At 53.5% G+C, this 23,717-nt stretch overlaps 2 protein-coding genes across 40 annotated transcripts in view; one reads left to right on the top strand and one right to left on the bottom strand.

The window, feature by feature from the left end:
• EPB41 (erythrocyte membrane protein band 4.1) overlaps window positions 1-13,406 on the top strand; it is a 231,999-nt gene extending 218,593 nt beyond the window's left edge. For 34 of the 38 annotated variants that reach the window (XM_063783718.1, XM_063783716.1, XM_063783720.1 and 31 more), the window contains 4 exons: window positions 2,681-2,782; window positions 5,718-5,798; window positions 9,050-9,154; window positions 10,175-13,406. In XM_063783718.1, coding sequence (XP_063639788.1) covers window positions 2,681-2,782; window positions 5,718-5,798; window positions 9,050-9,148 — 282 coding nt within the window. In that variant the 3' untranslated portion in view covers window positions 9,149-9,154; window positions 10,175-13,406. The remainder of the gene's footprint in view (window positions 1-2,680; window positions 2,783-5,717; window positions 5,799-9,049; window positions 9,155-10,174) is intronic. The other 4 variants (XM_063783601.1, XM_054664823.2, XM_009452220.5 and 1 more) reach the window with 1 other exon arrangement.
• On the bottom strand, window positions 12,799-17,307 carry TMEM200B (transmembrane protein 200B). Of its 2 annotated transcripts, none has more exons than XM_016957626.4 (2): window positions 17,224-17,307; window positions 12,799-15,212 (listed from the first exon to the last, which is right to left on the bottom strand). In XM_016957626.4, exon 2 carries the CDS (start codon window positions 15,190-15,192, stop codon window positions 14,269-14,271), a length of 924 nt encoding a protein of 307 aa, XP_016813115.1. In that variant the 5' UTR covers window positions 15,193-15,212; window positions 17,224-17,307; the 3' UTR covers window positions 12,799-14,268. The 2 variants fall into 2 exon arrangements, with proteins under 2 accessions (XP_016813115.1, XP_016813121.1); XM_016957632.3 differs by lacking the exon at window positions 17,224-17,307 and adding an exon at window positions 15,731-15,821.
• Between the last annotated feature and the right edge of the window lie 6,410 nt (window positions 17,308-23,717).

The raw sequence follows: 23,717 nt of genomic DNA, 5'->3' as shown, positions 1-23,717 counted from the left end.
GCAACCTCCACCTCCTAGGTTCAAGAGATTCTCCTGCCTCAGCCTCCTGAGTGGCTGGGACGACAGGCGTTTGCCACCACACCTGGCTAATTTTTGTATTTTTAGTAGAGATGGGGTTTCACCATATTGGTCAGCTGGTCTTGAACTCCTGACCTCGTGATCCGCCTGCCTTGGCCTCCCAAAGTGCTGGGACTACAGGTGTGAGCCATTGCACCCAGTCCCCAGTATTGCTTTTATAAATGAGAAAACTAGACTGGGCGCAATGGCTCACGCCTGTAATCCCAGCACTTTGGGAGGCTGAGGAGGGTGGATCACCTGAGGTCAGGAGTTTGAGACCAGCCTGGCCAACATGGTGAAACCCTGTTTCTACTAAAAATACAGAATTAGCCAGGTGTGGTGGCATGCGCCTGTAATCCCAGCTACTTGGGCGGCTGAGGCAAGAGAATCGCTTGAACCCAGGAGGTGGAAGTTGCGGTGAGCCGAGATCCCACTATTGTACTCCAGCCTGGAGAAAAAGCAAAACTCCCTCTCAACAAAAAATAAAATAAATAAAACTTTAAAAACCAAATAAATGAGAAAACTAAAGCTCAGAGAAGTCAGAGTGACTTGCCCAAGGTTCCACAGCTGGTTACTGTCTGAGTGGGGACCCAAACCCCAGACTTCAAACAGGGAGTTTCTTGCCCTGAGTCCTAGTTCAAACACCCATTAGAGTCTTGGACAAATTCTTAACCTCTCTGGAGCTCTGTTTTCTTAACTGTACAATGTGTATAATAATGGTTCCTCCCTCAGATATTGAGAGGCATAATTGAGATAACAGTTGAATTATATGCTTGGCACATAGTAGGAGTATAATAAATATTAGTTGAGTCTGAATCTAAAGTAGATGACTGGTCTTGGCTGAAGAAAATATTAGTTAGCGGCTGGGCGCGGTGGCTCAAAGAGCTGTAATCTCAGCTCTTTGGGAGGTGGAGGTGGGCGGTTCACGAAGTCAGGAGTTCGAGACCAGCCTGGCCAATATGGTGAAACTCCATCTCTGCTAAAAATACAAAAATTAGCCAGGCGTGGTGGCAGGCACCTGTAATCCCAGCTACTTGGGAGGCTGAGGCAGGAGAATTGCTTGAACCTGGGAGGCAGAGGTTGCAGTGAGCCGAGATCACACTATTGCACTCCAGCCTGGGCAACAGAAGCGAAACTCCATCTCAAAAAAAAAAAAAAAATACAAAAATTAGCCGGGCGTGGTGGCGCGTGCCTATACTCCCAGCTACTCAGGAGGCTGAGGCAGGAGAATTGCTTAAACCCAGGAGGCGGAGGTTTCGGTGAGCTGAGATCGCGCCACTACTCTCCAGCCTGGGTGACAGAGCAAGACTCCGTCTCAAAAAAAAAAAAGCTAATGTTTGAAAGGCATTTGTGAACTATAAAATGCTATACATGTGCTTAATTATTGTCACTAATGTTGACCTGTGGCTACGTTCCTGCCTCTTATTTCTTTTTTTTTTTTTTTTTTTTTTGAGACAGAATTTCGCTCTTGTTGCCCAGGCTGCAGTGCAATGTCGCAATCTCAGCTCTCCACAACCTCTGCCTCCTGGGTTCAAGCTATTCTCCTGCCTTAGCCTCCCGAGTAGCTGGGACTGCAGACATGCACCACCACACCCGGCTAATTTTGTATTTTTAGTAGAGATGGGGTTTCTCCATGTTGGTCATTCTGGTCTCGAACTCCCCACCTCAGGTGATCTGCCCCCCTCGGTCTCCCAAAGTGCTGGGATTATAGGCCTGAGCCACCGCGCCCGGCCCCTGCCTCCTATTTCTGATCCATTCCTGTCACTGACTCAGTGCTAAGGAAACTATACCCATCCAACTTTTTTAGAAGGAACTTTGTGCCCAGGGAATTTATTTTATTTTATTTTATTTATTTATTTTTAGACAGAGTCTCACTCTGTTGCCCAGGCTGGAAGTGCAGTGGCGGGATCTTGGCTCACTGCAACCTCCACCTCCCAAGTTCAAGCATTTCTTCTGCCTCAGCCTCCCGAGTAGCTGGGATTATAGGCAAGCACCACCACGTCCGGCTAATTTTGTTTTTTTAGTAGACACAGGGTTTCACTCTGTTGGCCAGGCTGGTCTCAAACCCCTGACCTCAGGTGATCCACCCGCCTACACCTCCCAAAGTGCTAGGATTACAGGCATGAGCCACCGAGCATGGCCCAATTTATTTTATTTGTTAAGAGGTTACCCTGAAAAAAAAAAAAAAAAGAGGTTACCCTGGCCGGGTGCGGTAGGTAGCTCACACCTGTAATGCCAGTACTTTGGGAGGCCGAGGCAGGCGGATCACCTGAGGTGGGGAGTTCGAGACCAGCCTGACCAACATGGAGAAACCCCATCTCTACTAAAAATACAAAATTAGCCCGGTGTGGTGGTGCATGCCTGTAATCCCAGCTACTCAGGAGGCTGAGGCAGGAGAATTGCTTGAAACCGGGAAGCGGAGGTTGCAGTGAGCTGAGATCACGCCACTGCATTCCAGCCTGGGCGACAAGAGTGAAACTCCGTCTCAAAAAAAAAAAAGAGGTCATTCTAAGGGAATGAGATTTTTGCATCAGAATGTGCAGCTGAAGAGCAAAGCTGCAGCCTGCAACATTTGCCCAGTCTTCCTGAGAGGCATGATGATGAGCCATGCTTTCTTCTGCAGACTGACGACAACAATGGAGACTTGGACCCAGGAGTCTTGCTGACAGCTCAAACTATCACATCTGAGACCCCAAGCAGCACCACCACAACTCAAATTACCAAGGTAACAGACCAGCTAGAACCTCTTTATGGAACCCAGGGGCAGGCTAAGCTTGCTGCCACCTCTCTGCAAGAAGGACCCTAGTCCATAAGCAAATATTTTCAGCTCCATCCCTAGTAAGCCACATTATTCAAAGAGTCCTGGATGGAAAGGCCCTGCTGCCTTCGCCAGCAATAAATCTAGGGAGATATCCTGAGAGTATCCCTGCCTACTTAGTAGTCTCCTAAAGGTAGGTGTGGTTGTTCTCTTTACACATCTGTCTCTCTGGTCAGTGAGTCCCCTGTCTGGCTGTGGAAGTAAGTTTAAAAAGTCAGCATGGCCAGGCATGGTGGCCCACACCTGTAATCCCAGCACTTTGGGAGGCCAAGGCAGGTGGATCACCTGAGATCAGGAGTACGAGACTAGCCTGACCAACATGGTGAAACCCCGTCTCTACTAAGAATACATAAATTAGCCGGGTGTGTCGGCATACACCCGTAGTCCCAGCTATTCGGGAGGCTGAGGGAGGAGAATTGCTTGAACCCAGGAAGCAGAGATTACAGTGAGCAGAGATTGCGCCACTGCACTCCAGCCTGGGCGAGCGAGCAGACTATCTCAATAGAAAGTTAACTTAAGGGGCCAGGCGTGGTGTAATCACACCTGTAATCCCAGTACTTTGGGAGGCTGAGACGGGTGGATCCCTTTAGCCCAGGAGTTTGAGATTAGCCTTGGCAACATAGTGAAACCTCATCTGTATAAAAAAATACAAAAAAAAAGAAAAAATGTGCTGGGCATAATGGCGCATGCCTGTGGTCCCAGCTACTTGGGAGGCTGAGGTGGGAGGATCACTTGAGCCCAGGGCATCAAGGCTGCAGTAAGCTGTGATCATGCCACTGCACTCCAGCCTGAGTGACAGAGCAAGACCCTAAAACCTATCTCTGTAAAAACAAAACAAAACAAAAAGTCAGCTTCAGGGAAATTATTTTTGGTATTTTTATACAACCATATTTTCCAAGCCCAAAATCAGAACTCTGGGTCTGAGGAAGAATTTTTACAGCATTCCAGGGACAAGGCCATGAGAACTTGTTTGGATGCTGAAATATTGGAATTATTAGAATGTAGTTTATAGGAAGCAAGAGAGAGAAAATATCTAAAATTGGAACTACCCCCAGAAAATCAGAGGCAATCGATGTTTGCTGTAACACTAGAGGAAAATACTTTTTTTAATAGGTAAGAAATATAGCTTCTTGACCAAGCTCTCTCATCAATACACAGATGACTGGAAACTAGTTAACTTAATGTGTCTAGACCTTGGTTTTCCTCATCTACCAGAAAGAGAAATCTACCCACCCTCAGGAGATTATGTGAGGACCTTTTGACATCAATAATATGAAAATGCTTTAAAATACAAGAGCCCAGTTTCAAGCTGTGTGACATATTTGTTCATAGCCTTCAGATTTTTTTCCTCTTGAAAATGATCATGGTGGCTCACGCCTGTAATCCCAACACTTTGGGAGGCCAAGGCGGGCGGATCACCTGAGATCAGGAGTTCAAGACCAGCCTGGCCAACATGGCGAAACCCCATCTCTACTAAAAAAATAAAAATTAGCCGAGCATGGTGGCACACGCCTATAGTCCCAGCTACTCGGGAGGCTTAGGCAGGAGAACCACTTGAACCCAAGAGGCGGAGGTTGCAGTGAGCTAAGATCATGCCACTGCACTCTAGCCTGAGCAACAGAGCAAGACTCCATCTCAAAAAAAAAAAAAAAGAAAAAGAAAATGATCAATTAAAATGTATAGCATCAGTATCCAGTCTTTAAAACAGAAATGTATGAGAGAAGAGCACAGAAAGTCCTATTTTGTTTACTTGCTAAATTTCTGTGGTATTCAGGAGAAAGAAAAAGGAGAAAGTAAATACAGAATTGTGACTTTCTGTTTAGCTTAATAAAGATTTTAGTAATCCAGGCTGGGCGCGGTGGCTCACACCTGTAATCCCAGCACTTTGGGAGGCCGGGGCGGGCAGATCACGAGGTCAAGAGATCGAGACCATCCTAGCTGACAAAAAAACCCCGTCTCTACTAAAAATAGAAAAAATTAGCCGGGCATGGTGGCAGGTGCCTGTAGTCCCAGCTACTTGGGAGGCTGAGGCAGGAGAATGGTGTGAACCCAGTAGACAGAGCTTGCAGTGAGCCGAGATCGCACCACTGTACTCCAGCCTGGGCGACAGAGCAAGACTCCGTCTCAAAAAATAAATAAATAAATAAATAAATACAAAAGATTGTAGTAATCAAGGCTGGATGTGGTGGCTCACGCCTGTAATCCAAGCACTTTGGGAGGCTGAGGTGGGTGGATCACAAGGTCAGGAGTTTGAGACCAGCCTGGCCAACATAGTGAAACCCCATCTCTACTAAAAATCCAAAAATTAGCTGGGCATGGTGGTGCATGCCTGTAGTCCCAGCTACTCAGGAGGCTGAGGCAGGAGAATTGCTTGAACCCGGGAGGCAGAGGTTGCAGTGAGCCGAGATCACACCACTACACTCCAGCCTGGACAACAGAGCGAGACTCTGTCTCAAAAAAAAAACACAAAGATTTTAATAATCCAAGGGAGTAGAAGTGTGCTCTACAAGGGAGTAGAAGTAGCAGGTCTGGTTGAGATTTTGGACAAGTAGGTTAGAAAGCTGTCCTTTGCAGTACCCAGCAGTAGATTAAAATTTGGAGTGGAGCTTTCGGAATAATCTTTGCTATTTTTCTTTTTTTGTTTGTTTGTTTGTTAATAGAGACGAGGTCTCATTATGTTGCCCAGGCTGGTCTGAAACTCCTGGCCTCAAGCATTCCTCCTATCTCAGCCTCCCAAAGTGTTGAGATTACAAGTGTGAACCACTAAACCTGGCCTCTTTTTCTTTTTTTTTAATTCTTGTTATATCGCTGATCTCATATGACATCTTCTCTTTGGTTCCAGACTGTAAAAGGTGGGATTTCAGAGACACGTATTGAAAAGAGAATTGTGATCACAGGAGATGCTGATATTGACCATGATCAGGTGGGAATGTTGAAGAGATCTGGGCCTGGGAGGGGTCCCTGGGCAGGAAGACCGATGAATACAGGAGTTTGTTTGCCATCTTCATCTGCAAAAAGCCTCTTTGGCCACTCTAGCTCTTAATTGAGAAGAAAGACAAAGAGAATCAAAGTAAGAGGCCTGTGGGATGGAGGCCACAGATTGAGGAGCCAGGAAATGTAATGGAAAGAACATGAGCTTTGGATTCCAAGACTTGATTCAATTGCTGGTTCTTAATATATTCTAGCTGTTAACTCTCTGGGCCTCCATTTTGCATCTGTAAGATGAAGATGATAGTATCTCCCTCTCAGGGTTGTTGTGAGAATCAGGTGAAATACTGGATGAACAGCTGGTGGCACATGGTGAGCTCAGTTAAATGGAGCTATTGTTATTCCGAAGGTAAAGGTACCTGAACCCATGCTAGACAACATCAAAACAAAGGGAAGCATGCCCCTACCCTTAGAGAGCTGTAACAGCTGAGAAGACACGAGCCGGGAGCATAGTATGGTGGACAAGACACCAGCAGACTCGAAACTTGTTTTCTGCCCTACATCTCTAACTTGCTGTGTGACCTTGGGCAAATCACTTTTCCGCTGATTTTTTTCTCCTCTCCTAAAAGAGAGTGGGTTGATCTAGATAATTTCTGGGCCTGAGTGCTAAAATTCTATATTTTTATGTTAATTGGGTGCTAATTGTGTGCTGCAAGCAATTAGCAAATAATAAGGTCAGGATTAATGTTCCCAGTTCTCTGCTGGGTGAGGTTAGAACAGTAAAGCTGCAGAGAAGAGGGGGTGGAAGAGACTGCATGCAAATGTTTCTGGAATCGTTGACTGGGTTGCTGGAGCAATAATTCTGTGGCCTTTTTATGCTGATATGCTGAGTGCCTTTAAAAAAAGAAAAACTGAGCTACAGTGCTGGCAGTTCCCTTGGAGGCAGGGTTGAGAGTTACAGCTGAGAATAGTGGACACAGGGTCCCAGAAACAAGGCTGCAAAGCCTAAATATCTTGCAGCCTGTTGGCCCAGCTGAGTGGGTCCCGCTGCTTTAGAAGCCTGCACCCACCCACTCAGTCTGGTGTGATCTGAGCCCCTGCTACGTGCTCAGTCTGCACTAGACAGCAAAAGCAATGGGGTGAAAGGTGTTTGAGGTTTGGAGTGAGACAGACTTGGGCTGAATCCTGACTCTGCGACCTAATTGGTTGTATGCCCTTGAGCAACTTATATTACCAATCTGAGCTCTAGTTTTACCATCTGTAAAATAAGGATGATCACAGGTTTCTTCCAGGGTCATAAGGGCCAAACACACTTGGTAGCTCAGAGAGATGCTCCAGTGTCCCTCAGGTTTTCTAGTTACTGAGAGTGCATGGAAGGGGTAAGCTATGGTACACTCTGGCTGGCGAGGGAGGCACTTTAAGAACTGTTAAGGAGAAGCAGTGTGGAGCAGCAGGCTTTCATAGAGAGGTGGGTGGAGGCAGAGTCACAAAGAGAAGACTTGAGCTGGGCCTGAGGTGTGAGCTGATGGGTTGGGCAAACAGGATCAGGGAGGATGGTCAGGGGCCCACAGAGGTGGTAGTTCTAAGAATGCCATTCATAGAGCCAGGAGACCAGAAGAGGGTTTTCTTTCTTCCCTTGCCCCTTCTAGAGATGGTTCTTAAGAGCCAGGTGAGTAGTCAGCTGGTCATTTCTAGCTGAGTCCTTTTCCATAGGGGAGCCTACAAATTCAGAGACTGCAGCCCAAAGAGGATGGTGTTTTTGCTCTTTTGACTTTCCCTCTGCTCTCTTTAGCTTTTCTAAAGTAATCAAAGCTCCTCCAGATCCTCAAACAGGGACCCCCTCAGAAACTAAACAACAGTGTGGTAAAGAGGAAAGTCTGATCGACTTGAGTTAAAATCCCTATTGCACGGCTGGGTGCGTTGGCTCACGCCTATAATCCCAGTACTTTGGGAGGCCGAGCAAGGTGGATCACCTGAGGTCAGGAGTTCGAGACCAGCCTGGCCAAGGTGGCAAAACACTGTCTCTACTAAAAATACAAAAATTAGCCAGACGTGGTCACGGACACCTGTAACCCCAGGTACTTGGGAGGCTGAGGCACAAGAATCGCTTGAACCCAGGAGGCAGAGGTTTCAGTGAGCCAAGATCACACCACTGCACTCCAGCCTGGGCAGTGAGACTCCGTCTAAAAAAAAAAAAAAAAAAAAAAGTCCCTGTTTCACTACCTACTAGCTATGAAACAGTAAGCTCTTTACTGAAATTCAGTTTCCTCACCTATAAAATGCAAAAAATTACATTACCTTAATGCACTAAGTTGTAATGTTTAAGTAAAAAGTAATAATAATAGTTATATTAATAACAATATAGTTATTAATAAATTATAACTTAATAGAGTTTAAGTAATAAGTAATGTGCTTAGGCTAGTGCATGGCATATAACAGTCCCTTCTCCTCTTCCTTCCTTTCTTCTACTTTGGCCAAGGACATCTCTTCCTTTTTCTTGCACACTTCTTTACTTTCCTCTCCCGTCCTGAACTTGCCACTTACCCCATGCTGAACACAGATGTTGTTTTGTCCTTTAGATTCACATCTTGAGTGAATCCTCTCAGACCCTCCAGGTATAATGATAGATAATAGATAGGTATAATAGATAATATAGGCCAGGTGCGGTGGCTCACACCTGTCATCCCAGCACTTTGGGAGGCCAAGCCAGGTGGATCATTTGAGGTCAGGAGTTCGAGACCAGCCTGGCCAACATGGTGAAACCCCATCTCTACAAAAAATACAAAAATTAGCTGGGCGTAGTGGTACACACCCGTAATCCCAGCTACTCAGGAGGCTGAAGCAGGAGAACTGCTTGAACCTGGGAGGCGGAGGTTGCAGTGAGCCGAGATTGCACCACTGCACTCCAGCCTGGGTGACAGAGCGAGACTCCATCTCAACAACAACAACAAAAAATAAAAAAAAAATAAAGGATCATATAACAGATACAGCTATGACCCCCGAAGTTCCTCTCCAGTTCCTAGAAGACAGCGCTAACCTTCCCTGTCCCTGTGTTATCAGTCCAGAAGCCTCCCTATGCAGGATAGGGTGGGTAAGGTAATTATCAGCTTGGCTTAGCCTAAAACTGCCCTGGTACTGCAGACAGGAGTATTGGATTTGTCAGAACATCAGAGAAATGATGACCCCTGCCTTCCTTCGCCATCAGGCTATTTTCTGCCTCATTGCCCTTGTTTCTGTCTTTTGTAGGTCCTTGTACAAGCCATCAAGGAGGCAAAGGAGCAGCACCCAGACATGTCAGTGACCAAGGTGGTCGTCCACCAGGAGACCGAGATTGCTGATGAGTGAGCTCAGGTACTGGGCGTTCCTGCTGGGGCTGAGGGTGCCCACAGTCCCAGCCTGAGAGGGCTCTGGATGGGACCCTCGGACACACTGGGAGCCCATCCCCACAAAGAGGTGTTCACCCTGGGACTTGATAAAGGCAGACGAGAGGCTGATGTGGGAGATATAGGAAATTAAGTATTTGGCTCCAACTAAAGCAGCCTGTAGCAGTGCCAGCATTATTGGGTAAGAGGAGGGACCCAAACTTGGATATAAGCCCCCAGCTACCCCCTGAGTCTTCATGCATCCTGCTGGAGATCCACTTCACCTTCCCCCTCTCTTCTCTCTACTGCTCTGCTTGCTGCTGTCACAGGTCTCTCTTTTTTTTTTTTTTTTTTTTTGAGACGGAGTCTCATTCTGTCACCCAGGCTTGAGTGCAGTGGCATGATCTTAGCTCACTGCAACCTCCGCCTCCCGGGTTCAAGGAATTCTTCTGCCTTAGCCTCCCAAGAAGGTGGGACTACAGGCATGTGCCACCATGCCCAGCTAATTTTTGTATTTTTAGTAGAGACGGGGTTTCACCATGTTGGCCAGGTTAGTCTCGAACTCCTGACCTCAAATGATCCACCTGGCTTGGCCTCCCAAAGTGCTGGGCTGGGATTACAGGCATGAGCCACCGCGCCTGGCCAGTCACAGGTATCTTTGAGCCAGAACCTGGGAGAGCCATAGGAGAAAAAACCAAGAAGAGCAGGATCAGGCTGTCTGGAGATGGGTGGGCATGCAGAGCAGGGAGGGAATGGCTGAAGCTCTGAGACCAGAGTAGAGAGCGGGGAGCAGGGAAGCTGCTTTTTGGGAACCAGGGATCCAGATAAATTCATGCCTAAAAGTAATTTTAAAAAGACTTGAAGAAGCCACCAATCTCACTAGGTGGGACCAGGCCCTGTAAACCTGCTCACATCCCCACTGTCACTGATGGCCACAGGAACTTGGCAATGGGACTGGGAAGCTTTTTCCTTTGCAGGATTTTAAATTTTGCTTCTTTGTTTTCTCTAGGAACTAACCTACCCCAACTCTGCCCTTCTCCCATCCAAGAGAAACCAGCAAAATGATAAAGAAGCTAACCTGCCATAGTCAGACTTCAGACTTTCAAGATTATTCTAAATCACCAGAAAATTAATTTCATTTTCTATTGGGAGTTTATACCAAGAGATTCTTCTAGATCTCATTGATCCTTTTGAAGAGCTTTTTCTATATTAGGATATCAGAATTGTTCAACTTTTCACTCTATAGACTGTTTTAAGAGTTTTGGGGTTTTTTTAATTGGGTGGTTTGTAACCCCTTCAGCCTAGCCTCTCTGCCCATTTATTTCCAACCCCAACAGACACTGACAGGGTCCACGGAATTCTTCAGGAAATCCTCCAAGGACTCTTGTCAGCTGTGTTGGAGGCCAAAGCCAGCTTAGTGGGACTTCCGCGTCTCTCCCTAGTCTTATCCCCTTTGGATGACGGCAGAAACTTCATGAACCAGCCCTTTCTCAGAGCCAGTGATGTGAGTGTATCAGAATGCCAGGGAGAGCACCAGCCCTGATCCACAGACCTCGGAACGATGCCCCTGTTCCTTTGTTGCGGGTGGTTTTGGTAAGGCAGAGCCCTCTGCTGAGAATGTAGTATTGTTTTTCCCCTCTCCCTCCTGCTTTCTTTTTGGAGCTTCTTTGGGTCAAAGACATGGAAGTTGCTTCAGATATCTGATACTGTGAATGTTTGAACATACCCGTGGCCTTCACCTCTCCAGCTACCCTTTTACCTCATCAGAAGCAGTGGCTCAGCTAAGTGCTCCCCCTAGCTCCCATCTCAGGAGACCAAATCTCACAGAAAAATAGGCACTTTGGGCCAAAAGCTCTAATGGAACATTTTTAGTGGTGATTTGGGGAAGGAAAGTTAATGAGGTTTTTAAAAAGAAGGTTTTCTAGTTTTGAGAGTGTGCACTTCACACAGGGGAATGGGGTTACTTCTGTCTGATCCTGGGCCTTTCTTTCATCCCAAATGACAAGGAATGTGGCTCAGAGAAGGGTTTTTCTTTTTTGACCTTTCTTCTCTCAACAGGAACCTGCCTGAGGACACCCTTCTAGAGCAAGGAATTGACTTTTAGGAGCCGTTCTCCCCACAAGACACCACATGACAAGGGGTATAAGCCCCAGCCCTGCTCATTCCCACTCACCAGCTGAGGTCTGTCAGGTTTTGAAGGCTTGATTTTGTGGTGGGTTTGGGGCTTAGTTTTCCTTTTTTTCATTTTGATTTTTGAAAGTGAAGATGATGCCCTAATTCCTGGTGAGGATTTGGGGCATAGTTTTTTGTTTTTTTGAGACGGAGTTTCGCTCTTGTTGCCCAAGCTGGAGTGCAGTGGCGCGATCTCGGCTCACTGCAACCTCCGCCTCCTGGGTTCAAGCAGTTCTCTTGCCTCAGCCTCCCAAGTAGCTGGGATGACAGGCGCACACCACCACGCCCAGCAAATTTTTTGTATTTTTAGTAGAAACGGGATTTCACCTTGTTAGCCAGGCTGGTCTCGAACTCCTGACCTCAGGTGATCCACCCACCTTGGCCTCCCAAAGTGCTGGGATTACAGGTGTGAGCCACCACGCCCGGCCGATTTGGGGCATTTTTATTTAACAGAACTTCTCTAACCTTCCAACTGCTTCCCACAAACACATTGGCCTCAAGGCTCCTTAGAATCCCAGTTCCAGGCTAGAAGTGAACTTCCTAAAATAGACAGTGGGTATCGGGCAGCAGTCACTGGGGCTCCAGGGCAGTGAGCAAGAGAAATGTCTAAAGCTGCTTCTCCCAACACCGTCCAAAGTCTCCACTGCCTGAGTTTTGTTTCGGCTGGTTTGAACTCATTTCGGGTGTGTGCATTTTTCTTTTGGTACCCATGTGAGACATGAACAACAGGAGGGAGGGAAAGAGCCCAGGTGGGACGTGGGACAGGCTTAGGGGAAAGAGCTTGTCCTATCTCAGGAACAAAGTTATAGGCTGTGGGCAGAGGGTCTGAAAGGTGGGCTTTGGGGTAGTGCCCAAGCCTGGTCGTGTTGCCAGGAGTGGTGACAAGAAATGCAGCTTACATCAAACGAACATGTAGTGCATGCCCACTGCCTGATGGCCAGATGGCCTGTAGGAAGAGCTACCAGGGTTTCCAGACCTGTGGAACGAAGAGGATGGGGAAAAGGCAGAGGGCACTGAGTGTCCCTTTAAAAACTAACACACTGAATATTCCGTGTGATCTAGAACAGTGTGGCAGCTTTCACAGCACAGGACTGTTCATCGGGGGCCTAAACGTTTCCCTCAGCTCTGTCACCAACTCACTTCTCTCGGCTTCATTGTCTGTAAATTGGATGAAAAGAGCTCTAATGCCTTTCAGGCTCTTAGAAGCCATAGATTTGGACAAGCCCAGCAAGATGGGTGTCCTTCCAGGCCTCTTCCCCTTTCCGCCATCTCTGGCAACAGTTCTTGGGGTTTGGCAATTGTTTGGATTTTTTTTTCTTTCTGCAGTTGTGTGTATGTGTGTTTGTGTGAAGAAAAACAGACTCTGTCCAGGTAGAAATGGTGAGGAGGGGGAAGAGAATTACATTTCCAGGGTCAGAAACTTGGCAACAGTTTTCCTAGAGTGACTCAGACACACCACAGTAACAACTCTCGCTGCAATTTTATTTTAATTTGAGAAATAAAGATTTCCTCCAAGCCACATGAGGACTCTGGCACCCACCCACAAAGCAAGACCTGTATTTATAAGCCGAGGGCTCAGGGAGCCTAACTGCGGGACCCGTCAGGGCCCCGTGACCCATCCCCGTCCCCACCCCCCCCCCACCGCCGGGCCCATCAGTGTGTGTTGGGGCGATGCTTGGCAGCTGGGGGTGAGGAGACAAACCTCGGGAACTGGAGCCAGAGCTGCGGCCTAACTGACGCCTTTTGATGCTCACGGGAAATTTCTGCCCAGGATCTCAGCCCCAGGCTGGTTGTTTCTACAAATCTCTCTCAAATGTATTATTTTGGTGACAAAAATGAAGGAGCTTTGTAAATTTTTTTAAAATTATGAATCATATCAAGTAGTTGTTTACATTTCTTGAAAAAATAGGAACTCGGGCAGCAGAATCAGATTGGCAGAATCTTTAGACTACACAGGCAATAATCAAGTCTGCTGTTTTGGCCTTTCGTAGTAGAAGTGGTTGTAGTGTTTAGATATCTGGTCTTGCTTCTTGTATTGCATTTTTTTCAATAAACAACAACAAAAAGAACTCTCTCTGTGAGGATTGATCCACTTTTAAATTTCTCTTCTACCAACAACTTGGGAAAAATTAAATATGGGTGGGGGAGACCTAAACTCAAGTCATTTTCTAAAGTAAGTTACCCACATTGACCAAAATGCAGCTTCAACGTTGAGTAAAGGGATTTCTGAGAGCTGGCCAATGCCTTTTGCCAGCTGCAGTGAGATTCTGCAGCATAGGCCACGATAAAGGAAGGAGAGAAGGGGCTTCTCAGACTTATTTGCAGAGGGGCCCAGAACTCAGTATGAAGGCATTGGCAGTAGTGTAGCTCTAGAGGGATATACCCCAGATGGCTGAGGGAAGAAAGGGATTGAGGTGGTAGGAGTTCAAGGCTCAGTCCCCGTCCCAGATGGCAGTGGAGAGTCTCATCCCATGGTCCATCTTCCCAGAGGCCCCACACTCCATCACCAGTGCCGCCTTGGAGGGAGCCTGCCCCAGCCTGTAACATCCCAACCTACCTCCCAGTCTTAGGGGCCCTTGCCCACCACTTTCTTGGGTTTGCCAAGACACTGGGTACATCTCCCAGTCACCCTGGCCTGGACCTCCAGCCCCGTTAAGGCTAAGGCCACTTACAGAGGCTGAAGAAATTTCTGAGGCGAGTCCTCCACACTCCACAGTGAAACGCACCCTCTCCAGCTCACTGAGCCCTGGTGCAGCTGGCATTTCTCTGCCCGCATGCAGGTCAGGATGCCCTTCACAGCTGCTGTGGTCAGAGCATCCATCCCCAGCCTGGGATGTGACTGAAACATCTATTAGACGTTGGGACTCCTGGTCCTCTGGTCCTATTAGCATGGTCCATGCTGCAGCCTCAGAGCAGGCTGTCTCCCCTCTTTCAGACCCGGGCCCCCAAGTCCCCTCCTCCTCCCAATTTGGCATAGCCCCCAAGACTGAGGCGGTCCAGCCGTGGCCAGCTTCGGTGAGCACAGTCCCGAGCTGCTGGGGCCCCAAGGAGGAGCTCCCCAAGGCCCAGATCCAGAGACTTGGAATGTTCAATGCAGGAGCCAGACGGCTGCACGGTGATGATCACATGGCCAGTCTGCGTCCGTGGACCCCAGGGTGGGGGCAGCCCGGGGCCCTTCAGCGGGTAGCTGTTGAGCAAGGCAGGTAACCCCAAGCGAGGATTAGCGGGCTCTGAACGCAGACTCCGCACTGACGGGACGGGTGAAGTACCCCGACGCGGGGACGGGTCCCAGATTTCTGGCTCTGCGCAGCCTACGGCTCGGGGACTCCTAGGGCCGGGGCTGGGAAGGAGGGCGCAGTCCCAGCCCGGGCCGTCGGGGGGCCGGAGCGCCTGGGCCCGCAGCACCCCCTGGCGGAGCCGTCGCGTCTCCAAGTCTCGGTTCTCATACAGCAGCGTGTTGGCGCAGATGAACACGAACAGGCCGACGCCCATGATCACCGGCCCGAGGAGCCGCAGCCGCTCGTGCGGGCCGTGAGCCCGGCCCCCGCCGCGACCCTCGCGTCGCAGCTCGCTCATCTGGGGCGAGCTGGCATTGGCGGCCCGGGACCCTGGGGCCCCGGCCCGGTGCGGCCAGTAGCCGGCCACTGCAATGCCCATACCCACCAGTACCACGAGCGCCCCCAGCGCCGCGAACGCTCCCGACGGCGAGCGCAGCCGCAGCCGCGCCCGCACCCGCAGAGGCTCGGGCGGGGAGCGCGGGCGCCGGCGGCGGCCCAGGCGGCGGCCCAAGCGAGAGACGCGGCCCTCGGGGCTCCTCCGCACCTCCCCGCATTCTTCGGGGCTCCCGGCCGTCATCTCGCCGTCGTCTGGGCGCTCTGCGGAGAGAAGATGGGAGGCAAGGACTGGACCGACGGGCCTCTAGCTTCAGGGCGCCAGGTTCGGGGCGCAAATCCGGGAGGGAAGCTCCGGCCGCCCAGCCCAGGCCGCTTGGAGATCCCTGGCGGCCACCCCCGGATTTTCCCGGGCGGCGAGGCGGGGAGCCGCCCGCGCTCGGGTTTTCCGCAGCGGAGCTCCGAGCCAGGGACGCGCGGCAGAAGCCGGAGTTGGCCCGGCCCGCGGGCGGAGAGGAGGGAGGGGGGCGCAGGCTGTTCCCTGGCGCATCCCGGGCTGCGAATCTCCTGCCGCCTGCGTCCGGTCCGCAAGCCCACGGGTCTTGGGCCTCGGGAAACGTGCGGCCCCCAGCTGCCGCGTCTCCAGGGTAAGTACCTCCCGGGCTCGACCCCACCCCCGCACGTGGCTGCACCGTAGCAAATGGGGCGGGGGCGCTCGGGCCTCCCAGGTCCGCAGGGGTCGCTCGCCGGGCCCCACCTCCCCCCTACTGTGCTTTACATACCGCAGCGCGGGAGGAGGGGGCGTCACCGGCTCCAGCCTCTCCCTGCCCGCCCCCTCCTTCCAGACCTCCTCCGCCCGCAGCGAAGCTGCAGCAGGAGCGACTTGAGCTGGACACCGGGAAGACCGCTCGGATCAAGACCAGCCAGGCAGAGGAGGAGAGGCGGCGCCGACTTCGCCCAAGATTTCCATCAAGTCCACGCATGAGAGGCCTCTCCCTCCCCCAGCGGTCGTGCTGGGGCCACGGCAGCAGGCGGGGGTGCCGGTGCCGGGCGCTGGGCCCCGCCGGACGGATGCCCTCCCGGCTCCCCCGTCGGCCCGGGCAAGGCTGTTCCCAGGTTGCGACGTTTCCAATTCGGGCTCCTCCGGATGAATCATCCCCCTTTCCCGCCGCCTGGCCTCCTTTCCCGCCTCCTCCGCCCGAGGCCTCCGTGGCCCGTGGCCCGGTCAGAGCAGCACCGCCCCTGCGCCTCGGGATCCGGGCCGCACAGCTTAAGCCCTCCCGATTGCCGGCCGCGCCCTGCCTGCGGCCTGTGGCCTGGATCCCGGGCCCAGCAGGAGTAGCCGAGCTGCGTGCGGTGTGGCCCCCACGAAAGGGAGGGCGAGGGAGAAGACGCGGCCCCCCGCCCAGGCGCCCCAGGCCGCAGGAGAGGAGGCTCAGGGCCTAGCTGTCCAGGGTCGTCCTCACTGCTCGCGTCCGCTTCCTAAAGAACCACCGCGCTGGAGCCCGCAGCCGAAACCTCGGGGAGGCGGCCTTGCTCCCCGACCCACGCCCCATCCGCACCCCAAACCTCAAAGCAGGACACCCATCCCTGCCTCCGACTGGAGCGCTCAAGGCCCGGGCCTAGCAGGGAGCCGCCACTCTCCCGCGTCCAAAGCCTGGTTTCACAGACTGCAACTACGGCCCAGGGAGGCCGGGGAGACTGCCCGACCCCGCACTAGGCGGGGGCTCTGCCAGGTCCGACGCCGGGCTCCGGGGCCCCAGCCCTAGACCCCTCTCAGGACAGCCACGGGAGTGTCCAGGAGGAAGCGAGGCCCATCCCCTCCTTGTCCCTGAGTTTGCAGCCCTTTCCCCAGCCCGCAACAGGAGGAGCGATCATCGCTTCAAGCCAGAACTGGCGCTCCCAGCCCCGGCTCCAGCAAGGTCACCCGGAGCCCCGCGCGTCGCTGCCGCGAGGGAGGCGAAAACAAGCAGAGTGGGGACGTGGGGACATGGGGACACGCTCAGAGACCCCGAGCCGTGGAGGTAGTGGGCCGACGCTGGGGACACCAGGGAGGCGGAAACTTGGGGACACAGCGCACAGCCCGACGGAAGATGCTGGGGCCGAGTCCCCAGGACTCCAGGGTCCCGCCACCGCCCGCGTCCACACTCCCGCCTGGGGGAACGGGAGGGCCGCGCTCCCGCCCCCAGGGGCCCTGACCGAGGGAGTGAGGGAGGGACCAAACGAAAAGTTGGGAAAAGTGGAGTGCGGACCCCTGGACCCCAGCTCGGCTCACCTGGCGCCGCAGCGCCGCGCGGGTCCGGGTCCCAGTCCGCGCGCGGAGGCTCCAGAGCCGCCCGGGTCTCCACGGCCCGGCCCCAGCCCCGCCCCGGCCCCGCCTCCAGCCCCCGGGACCGTCCGGCCCGGCCCCACCGCCGCTGAAAGGCGGCAGCTCAGGTCAAAGGATCGCAGGTAGGCGCCGTGTGCGCGCCTGGTGACTCCGGGCACCCGTGGCCCGAGTCCTGCCATCCCCACTCTCCCACCCCCACTCTCCCACCCCCAGCTTACATCGGTCGCAAAGGCCCACAAAGGCGACCCCTTCCTACATGGGGAAACTGAGACCCGGGACCTAGGAGCCCCGACACCCGCACGTCCTTCCCCGCTTCCCAGAGCCCCTCATCCCAGGCGCCCGGGGAGCTTCCAGGAGGAGGCGGCCCGAGTCCCTGCTCTGCCCCGGTCCCGCAGCCCTTGCTGTCGCTGAACCTCGCGGACTTCATCTGTGCAATGGGCACCAAGGCTTCAGCCTCGCAAGATGCCGAGAGGCAAGAGCCAGACGCCAAGGGCCAGCCCCGGGCGACTCCGCAAAGCCCTCAGCGAAAGCAGCGCCCGGGGAGGGGCGGGCCTTGTAGCTGAAAGGACCGGACTGGGTGCTGAGGTGCCGCCGGGTACTCCTAAGAACAGGCGCCCCTTCGCCAGTGGGGAAGCGGGCTTGTTCCCAATAACGGGGAGGGTGCTGAGAGCTGCGACCCCGCCGGCGAGCCCGAAGGGGGCGGCCCGGCCTTCGCGCCCTCCCGCCCCTAGAGGCAGGAATGCAGAGCGGGGGAGCCAGGGCGGCCGGCGGTCGGCCCAGTTTCCATGATGCGGGGGGCGGGTTCGGGGGAGGCGGCGACCGATTTCCAGGCTCAGCGGTCAGGCCGGGCCCCCCGGGAGGAATTTCCGGCCTAGGATTGATTAAGGCCCGCCCCTCCCCCCAGCCGTGGAGACCCCCGGCGCGCAGCCGGGGGGAGGGGCGCTAATGAGACCCGGCTGCGCGCCGCGGACAGGGAGGGGACCCGAGGAAGGGGCGGGCCAGGGGCCGGGGCCACCCCCCGACGCGGGGCGGAGCCGGGTCCCGGAGCCGCACGGCCAGGCCAGGCCTTGAACCTGAGCTCCCGCCCTCTGGGTCGGCGGAGGAGAGTGGGGGTGCATCAGTGCCCCCCGGGAGCCCCTCTTCCAGCTCTTAAAAGCCCCCTCGGGGGGTCGGTGAGGTCACGGGCGGACCAGAGGGACCACAGTGGGGAAGGCCGAGCCTTGGCTCCCGGGCTTCATCCCTGCGAGGCCGTGTGCGAGATCGAAGCCAGGGCCTCCTTGCCTCCCCAGTCCGACTGGAGGCTCCTGAGGTCTGGGTCCGCTCCACGGAGGCCTCCCTCCAGCTCCTTTGCTTGGGACCCCCGCCCCCATCAACCCTCCGCTTCGTCCACTCCCCGCACACTGACCCCACCGCCGTCGCACCTCCGCCTCCCAGCTCTCCCTCCCACCCCTGGGCTCCCTCAATCCCACCCCACGCCTGCCCCTCCCGGCCCACTGCTCTTCCTCCAATAAGCCCGGCTTCTAGTCTGACTCCCTGGGCCCCTCGATCATCCCCTGCCTCCAGCTCTGTGAAGGGCCCTTTGTCCACCCAAGCACGGGGTCAGCCTTGGCCCCTTCCTCTCCCCCTCTCATCCCACCCACAGAGCCTTGGGGGCCCTGCTCTTTTCATCTGGGGCCAGCCACGTTCTCCCTTTCCCGTGGCCACTGTCCTGCTCCGGCGTCCAGGCTCCTCCTGGAGCCCATGGTCTCCTGCCTCCCCCCGTCCTAGTGCGCTGCAGACAGGCAGCAAGGGTTTCCACTCTGAATCTGAGCCTGCCACTACCTGCTTAAAACCATCAGTGACTCCCCAAATCGAGTTGGAAATCTCTTCTTGTCTCCACGAACTGGCCCCGGGCCTCTTACACTCCCTCAGGGCTTGGTTGGTCCTTGCTTTCTGGCAGGAACACTTACCCCCTGGTCGTGCCCTTGCCACCTTCTACACATCCTTCAGACCCTGGGCCTTCCCCCAGCCCCCAGACCAGGTCGGTACCCGCTCTCCTGCTCTGTTGTACACTCACAACACCAGCAGCTTCCCTGTGCACCTGCAAACTGAACCCACTGGGAGTGGAGTCTGTTTCCTGTCTGTGTCCCCACTGGCCATGACTCTGAGGGGGCAGGACTAGGTCTGTCTTGCTCATCCCTGGAGCCCTGTGCCCAGCACAGTGTCTGCCCACAGCTGGCCATCCCCATTAGAGGAGGGTGTGCAGGCCTGTGTCTCCTCCAGCCCAAATACCTTCCTGATCTCCATGCCAGGTGCCCTGGCCCAGACAGCAGGAGAAAGAAAGGACTCCTCTCTGTCTCAGGCTCCTCATTTGTAAAAAGGGAGAAATAATACCTACCCCACAGTGTTGTTTTGAAGGTTAAATAACAGTTCACCTGTGGCCGGGTGCGGTGGCTCACACTTGTAATCCCAGCACTTTGAGAGGCTGAGGAGGGAGGATCACTGGAGCCTAGGCGTTCAAGACCAGCCTGGGCAACATAGCAAGACCCTGTCTCTACAAAAAAATTTAAAAATTAGCCAGGCACTGTGGCGCATGCCTATAGTCCCAGCTACTCCGGCGACTGAGGTAGGAGGATCTCTTGACCCCAGGAGTTTGAGGCTATAGTGAACCATGATTGCAAAGCCTGGGTGACAGAGTGAGATCCTGTTTCGAAATTTTTTAAAGAAGCTGGGCTTGGTGGCGCATGCCTGTAATCCCAGCACTTTGGGAGGCCGAGATGGGAGGATGACTTGAGGTCAGGAGTTCGAGACCAGCCTGGCCAAATGGTAAAACCTCATCTCTACTAAAAATACAAAAATTAGCCGGGTGCGGTGGCTCACGCCTGTAATCCCAACACTTTGGGAGGCTGAGGTGGGCGGATCATGAGGTCAGGAGATCGAGACCATCCTGGCTAATACAGTGAAACCCCGTCTCTACTAAAAAATACAAAAAATTAGCCGGGTGCAGTGGTGGGCACCTGTAGTCTCAGCTATTCGGGAGGCTGAGGCAGGAGAATGGCGTGAGCCCGGGAGGCGGAGCTTGCAGTGAGCCGAGATCGTGCCACTGCACTCCAGCCTGGGCGACAGAGCGAGACTGTGTCTCAAAAAAAAAAAAAAAAAAAAAAAAATTAGCTGGGCGTGGTGGTGGGTTCCTGTAATTCCAGCTACTCAGGAGGCTGAGGTGGGAGAATCACTTGAACCCAGGAGGTGGAGGTTGCAGTTAGCCAAGATGGTACCACTGCACTCCAGCCTGGGTGACAGAGCGGACTCTGTCTAAAAAGGAAAAAAAAAAAAAAAGCTTGTATAATAGAAAGATGACCAAATAAGGAAACAAATGAGTTCTTCAAAGGAGACTTAGTGTCCAGGAAAGGACTCTATGGACCCTGAGAGGATTTAGAGAAGAGGTATATAGGCTTGAACCCGGGAGGCGGAGGTTGCAGTGAGCCGAGATGGCACCACTGCACTCCAGCCTGGGTGACAGAGTGAGACTCGGTCTCAAAAAAAAAAAAAAAAAAAAATTTAAGAAAGGGTTCACATGTTGAGCGCCTGGCACAAAGTGGGTTCCGGCAAACACCTCTCCCTCTTCTGATCATGACGTTTCAGGTACAGAGGGCAGTGTTTGGGGTGGGTAGAAACCTTCCCTGGGGTCACTGGGGTGGCAGAGGAGGGAAGGGCCCCCTTTCCCAGATGTCCTGTTTAATTCTCTTGAGAGCTCCAGGAGGTCAGTGCTATGCCCAGTTCACATATGTGGTTTGGAAGAGGCAAAGCGACCTGCCCACAGGCACAGCCAGGCTGATCAGTGCCCACTTCTCTTTGGAGGGACCCTCCCCAGGACTGCTTGGTTAGGCCCTGTGAATGTGCAGATGTGTGGGCTGCTAGTGGCCTCAATATTGGGACACTGATTGCTCCCATGAGGCCAGGACCCTTCCTGAATCTGCCCTGGCATCTGTGTCACCTGGACTCCACTTCTGAACTTGGAAGGCCTGGATGAGATGTCCCCTGGGGACCAGGGGATGAACATTTCTCCCCTAACCTTCTCTGTGGAAACAGGAAACCTGATTCAGTGACCCCGAGGCCCCTGCCAACCTGAGGCTCCGTGTCCTCTCCAGAAGCCACCTCGCAGAAGGAATGGCTGTTGCCTCCTGCATGTCCGTCTCTCTGCGGGCCATGGAACAGTGGGGCCTGCAAATTCATTTTCTCTCATCCCCACTTTAGGAACATCCCATCTGGGCTGCCTGGGCTCCAGTCGTTGTCTCAGGGTGGCTGGAAGGGCTCAGAGGACACAGCCTGCTGCTAAGGTGGTCTCTGGACACTGTGCCTTACGGCTCCTATCCAGAGACATCACAGCCTCAACTAAGAATTTGGAGCCCAGCTTGAAAGGGGAGAGCATAGTCTGGGACCTGGTTTTGCTGTTGCTGCTGAGTCGTCCGCTGGGTGCTGGGCAAGTCCCAGCCCTTCTTGCCACCCCTGCCTCTGTCATGAGCCCTTTGCAGGTAGGACTGGCTTGCAATTCAGGGAGAGATGATTGGAAAGTAGAATCCAGAATCCCGGTCTCAATGCCCCATTATATAAAGGCAGAATCAATACCCAGAGAGGGGCAATGACTTGCCCAGGGTGACCCAGCTAAGGAATGGTGGAGTTGGGCTTCAAGCCCCATGGTCACAAAGTCCTATTTGGGACTCAGGATCTTAGAGGGCAATGGTCCTGAAATGTGAACCCCAAATCCATCTCCCACTGCATAAAAGCTCTGACTTGGGTGAATCTGGGCTCCTGGAGAAGCCTGAGGGAGAATGAGCTCCCCATTTCCATGGCTTTCTGTAGCCCAGAGAAGACACAGAGGCAGAGCCTGGGTAAAGCTGGGAAGGTCAAGGAGATGAGACCCTCCTGTGGGACAGGGTGATGCCAGCCTCCTGCCTGAGTCCTTTGGTGGAGGGATAACAGTAGGAACAGCACCATCTCACCGAGCTGCCCCGGCTACCAGGACCTTTGTACCCATCACTTCAGAGTACAAGACACTCCTGTGAGCCTGGCGCAGCACTCACCTGTATCACACATGTGGAAACAGCTTCACCAGGTCCGGCCCTGTCTGTGGTCACACAGCTGGTCAGTGGCAGAGCCAGGGTCAGAAGCAGGTGTGGTGGGGTTGTTGTTGTTTTGTTTTGGGTTTTTTTGAAATGGAGTCTCGCTCTGTTACCCAGGCTGGAGTGCAGCTCACTGCGCTCACGATCTCAGCTCACTGCAACCACCGCCTCTCAGGTTCAAGCGATTCTCCTGTCACAGCCTCCTGAGTAGCTGGGATTACAGGCATGGGCCACCATGCCCAGCTAATTCTGTATTTTTAGTAGAGACAGGGTTTCACCGTGTTGGTCAGGCTGGTCTCGAACTCCTGACCTCAGGTGATCCACCCACCTCAGCCTCCCAAAATGCTGGGATTACAGGTGTGAGCCACCACACCTGGTGTAGTTTTTGTTGTTGTTTTGAGATGGAATTTCACTCTTGTTGCCCAGGCTGGAGTGCAATGGTGTGATCTCGGCTCACTGCAACCTCCACCTCCTGATTTCAAGCATTCTCCTACCTCAGCCTCCCGAGTAGCTGGAATTACAGGCATGTGCCATCACGCCCAGCTAATTTTTGCATTTTTAGCAGAGACAGGGTTTCACCATGTTGGCCAGGCTAGTCTCGATCTCCTGACCTCATGTGATCCACCCACCTTGGCCTCCCAAAGTGCTGGGATTACAGGTGTGAGCCACCGCACCTGGCCCAGATTACTTGTTTGTTTTTGAGACGGAGTTTTGCTCTTGTTGCCTATACTGGAGTGCGATGGCACTGTCTTGGCTCACTGAAACCTCCTCCTCCCAGGTTTGAGCAATTCTCCTGCCTCAGCCTCCCGAAGTGCTGGGATCCCCCCTCCTCGGCCTCCCAAAGTGCTGGAATTACAGGCATAAGCCACCACACCCGGACGCCAGTTTACTTCTTTATGCCTTTGTTTCCTCCTCTACGGAGGGCTATTAGGATCAAACCCCTCAGCTCTGGTAGCAGCAAACACAGCACAGTTGGGGGATGGCTTTTCTGGCCTTCAGCTGGTGCTCGCTTCTCCCCCCTGCAGAGTGTGAGACTGAGGCTACTGATTGCATCTCTTCAGCCACATCCTCTGGGCTGGCTGTTAGGGACCAGAAAGGAAGCAGCCCTGGGCCCTATCCAGATGCCTCAGGGGTTGGGGTGAAGACTCGTCCACCAAAAGTGGAAGAAGCCACAGCTGACTGCTTCAGGAGGCATGCCCCCATAACCTCAGGCAGACGCTTCACTTCTCTGGCCTGTTTCTGCCTCAAACTGTGTCCGGAATTGGTGGGTTCTTGGTCTCACTGACTTCAAGAATGAAGCCGTGGACCCTCGCGGTGAGTGTTACAGTTCTTAAAGGCGGC

This window comes from Pan troglodytes, chromosome 1 (assembly GCF_028858775.2).
Source record: "Pan troglodytes isolate AG18354 chromosome 1, NHGRI_mPanTro3-v2.0_pri, whole genome shotgun sequence".
In the NCBI taxonomy this organism is placed as follows: domain Eukaryota; kingdom Metazoa; phylum Chordata; class Mammalia; order Primates; family Hominidae; genus Pan; species Pan troglodytes.
This window is presented reverse-complemented; position numbering and strand designations above follow the sequence as displayed.